Source organism: Austrofundulus limnaeus, unplaced genomic scaffold (assembly GCF_001266775.1).
Source record: "Austrofundulus limnaeus strain Quisiro unplaced genomic scaffold, Austrofundulus_limnaeus-1.0 Scaffold8, whole genome shotgun sequence".
Classification (NCBI taxonomy): domain Eukaryota; kingdom Metazoa; phylum Chordata; class Actinopteri; order Cyprinodontiformes; family Rivulidae; genus Austrofundulus; species Austrofundulus limnaeus.
The window spans coordinates 2,956,968-2,960,270 of record NW_013952410.1 but is presented as its reverse complement, the minus strand read 5'-3'; the positions used below and the strand labels follow the sequence as shown (position 1 = coordinate 2,960,270).

The following is a 3,303-nucleotide window of genomic DNA, read 5'->3' as shown; positions in this document are numbered from 1 at the left end:
TATATATTAATTATATAATTTTGCATCAGTTAACAATTAGGTTGTTTTCCACTTAGGGGTAGAGGGACTCTTAATKAAAGGCCAACAATCTTAAGGAGTTCATGAGAATTTTGATGCACAGAGGTTATCAAAATTAATTTTAGACTTGTTCAAAATAACACATTTAGTGGATCATTGCAGTCTGTGATGGAACATATAAAAATCTTCTGTTACACAGAGGGGTGTGTTTGATGAATTCTTGTGTTTTATGAAATGGGTTTTATTGAAAAAGCAGGTGTTTATTGTTAGGTACAAACATTGGGGAATTCAGGAAACAAAAAGGTTAAGAACCAGTGAGTACCTCGTTGAATTTGTACTAGTTTTCTATTCATTTAAATCAGAGTTAGGGACATTTACTCCTAATGTTTGTAAAACATTTTAAATTAAAAAATGGCTCTATAGCTAAATAAAAGCTGACTGAAATAGTTCCTGTTTCTTTCTTTTTRCAGCAGCAACTGAGCTCTTCAGATGAAGATGCTGCATCGCTGCTGAATGATGGCTGCAAGCTGCAGGAGAATGAGCGCCTCAGGGATGAGTGGAAGACCCTGGAGAAACAGAGGAAGATCTTTGAGAGGGAGAGGAAGAACTTCACTGAAGCAGCTATTAGACTTAGCCATGAGGTGAATAAAAATGTTTGCCAAATTTACTGATTCAAATTTTGCTCATTTAGATGTTTTTAAAATTTCTTGTTTCTTTTTTACTTGCAGAGGAAGCTCTTTGAAGAGGACCGGGCAACATGGCTCAAACACCAGTTTCTAAGTATGACTTCATTTAAAAACTAAAAAAATCTCAGTTTTCAAAATGTATAAATGCCTTTTTATTTTTTGAAAGTCTCTTTGGATTTTCTCTGTGATTATGATCCAAACACAATGAACAAATGCTTTTCTGGAGAATAAATGAACAAATGAAATAACATATCAGTCTCAGTTTAAATGGAGTGTATTGAGAACTGATGATAATAGACTAAAACATAACAATCTGCAGATAATACAATTAGCATATTTTTTCAGAATAAAACATCTTGAGCTATTTTCACAGTTTTGAAAATCAAATATAAAATAATATAATATACAAATAAAAAAACGAAGTCTCAGTTTTCAACATTCATTCAGGTATTATTTTATCTTAGCAGCTGAAACAAAAGTTGRCTCACTTTTGGCTCCAGAAAAGCTCATCGACTGTCACTCAGCTTCTTCTACACCCAACCTTTCTCACATGTCGCCTCCCATGGCTGACTTACAGCACACAATTAGCCTCATTCCTGAAGACAGGTATGGTGCTTTTTCCCATTTTAATTTCTGAAAAATATGTATTTGAATTTGGCTATATTTTAATTATCTTGGTCTGTAAAATATGACTTCCAGATCTACAAAACCTAAGAGACAACYTGAAGAAACAGTCATTGTTTGTGGAAATGATCATCTCCAGGACAAACAGTGGACCGACAGTGAAAATCTCAGCAGCTCTTCACTCACACAGGAGAAGAACTGCACTATATGAAGACAGAAAGTTATTTATATACTGTCTGTGATTATGTATGAATTTAGAAATAGATGTGACTGATGAATAAAACTTCACAGATTGTAAAATAACTTGTTGTAACCAAATGTAATTTGGTTAGCTGGTTGTATTTTGTGCTGGAGCAAAATTAGAAATAATTGCATTCTTTTTTTAGTATTTCTTTTAGAGAAAGTGGTAAATTTATCATTATGGTTCTGTAAACTTATATTTCAGTAAGCATTTATGTGGAATAACTACCTGATTTTTTTTCAGTGAAAAAATGTGCAACAAGTGATCCCGTTTTATTTACCCGGTACTTACTGAATAATATTGGTAAATGTTGATGTTAMTATATCATATAAAACTTTTGAAGTCACTGTTTTAGATTAATGCATCTGTTTCTATGAGAGCAATGAGAAACTTAAACAAAAAAATAAAAATATTGTATGAATCTTCAGATTTCATATCAGATTACTAGAGTCTGATTTGCAGTGTTCCTTTTTAGCTATTTTTGCAGTTTCTGTGTAAAAGGCTGTAAAACAAATAYGATGCATTGGACTTTAAAATATAACTGAACTACATAAGTGTTAGAATAACTGAATTAATTTATTTTGTATTGACTGATTGTAAGTTGTTCCTCTACAATGTGAAATGACACATTAACGTTTATTTTCTCAAATAATATATTTTACATTTATAAACTCAAGAAGCTTCCTAATTTTTGTCMTTTTAAATTTGTTTTATGAGCTAGTTTCTATTTTTTTCACCTACACAGTCAGTCCATGGACGTTCCAATGTGCCATGTGACTGCAATATAAAGATGCTGTGATGAGGTGAAGTTCGGTAGGAGTATTAATACACAGGTAAGGACYTCTACACTCTGTCAAAATAAAACTGTACTTGTACATTTTTAAACTCCACTGTGTAGCAACAACCATTAAATATTGGAACATTTTTTTATCTGACTTGTGCATTCATCTGAGTAGTAAACATTTGTGGAACTGAAGCTGTTCAAGACTTTTTACATGCTAATGTTTAAGTTTGTTTCAAATATTCTATTAAATGCACTCAATCGAAAAGTTAATTTCACCATTAGTGATATTTGTTTGTTAAAAATCTAGTGTTTGTAAACTGATTTGGAAGTTTGTCTGCCAAAATGTTTTTAAGGATTGCCATTACAATGTCTATTATTAGTTGTCGTTATTAAAGAGGTAGGTCAGATCATGTTGTCAAAAGTATCAAGACTGTTAAAATAGGTTATAAAGAAAAAAACTTKGGAGTTAAAAAATTGCACTTAAATTGATCAAAATGCTCTGACTTGTGCATTCAACTGAGTAGTAAATAAATATTTGTGGAACTAAAGATGTTAAAGACTATTTACATGCTAATGACGATTAAGTTAAGTGACATTTTTGCCACTGTGGGTTTAGGGTGACATATTTAAATGTTGAAAGGGGCGTTTTTAAATTGGGAAATAATTTGCTTGTTGAAAATAAGCATTTTTCTTATACAATTTCAATAAAGACACCAAACAAWCCCCATTAAATGATTTTGAGATGGTTCATTTATAGTTAGATAAAACACACACTGATATTAGGTATTGACAGTAGATGGTGGTTTTAAGAACACTTGGCGTTGCAGCTACAGGCCAGGTGAGCCTGTGTGTTTTCTCTCAGGTCTACACTTCTGTCAAAGATGTTGGTGTCAGAATCTGTAAAAAACAGAACAAATCAGAAATAATGTTTTTGTTTTATGTTCAATACA

The 3,303-nt window shown here is 31.8% G+C and overlaps 1 protein-coding gene across 1 annotated transcript in view; it reads left to right on the top strand.

Moving 5' to 3' along the window:
- Positions 1-2,494, top strand: part of LOC106511436 (afadin- and alpha-actinin-binding protein) — an 8,369-nt gene extending 5,875 nt beyond the window's left edge. Inside the window, exons 11-14 of the mRNA XM_014000196.1 lie at positions 479-659; positions 747-798; positions 1,169-1,310; positions 1,404-2,494. Of these exons, the coding sequence (XP_013855650.1) occupies positions 479-659; positions 747-798; positions 1,169-1,310; positions 1,404-1,539 (511 nt within the window). The 3' untranslated portion in view covers positions 1,540-2,494. The remainder of the gene's footprint in view (positions 1-478; positions 660-746; positions 799-1,168; positions 1,311-1,403) is intronic.
- The last annotated feature ends 809 nt before the right edge of the window (positions 2,495-3,303 follow it).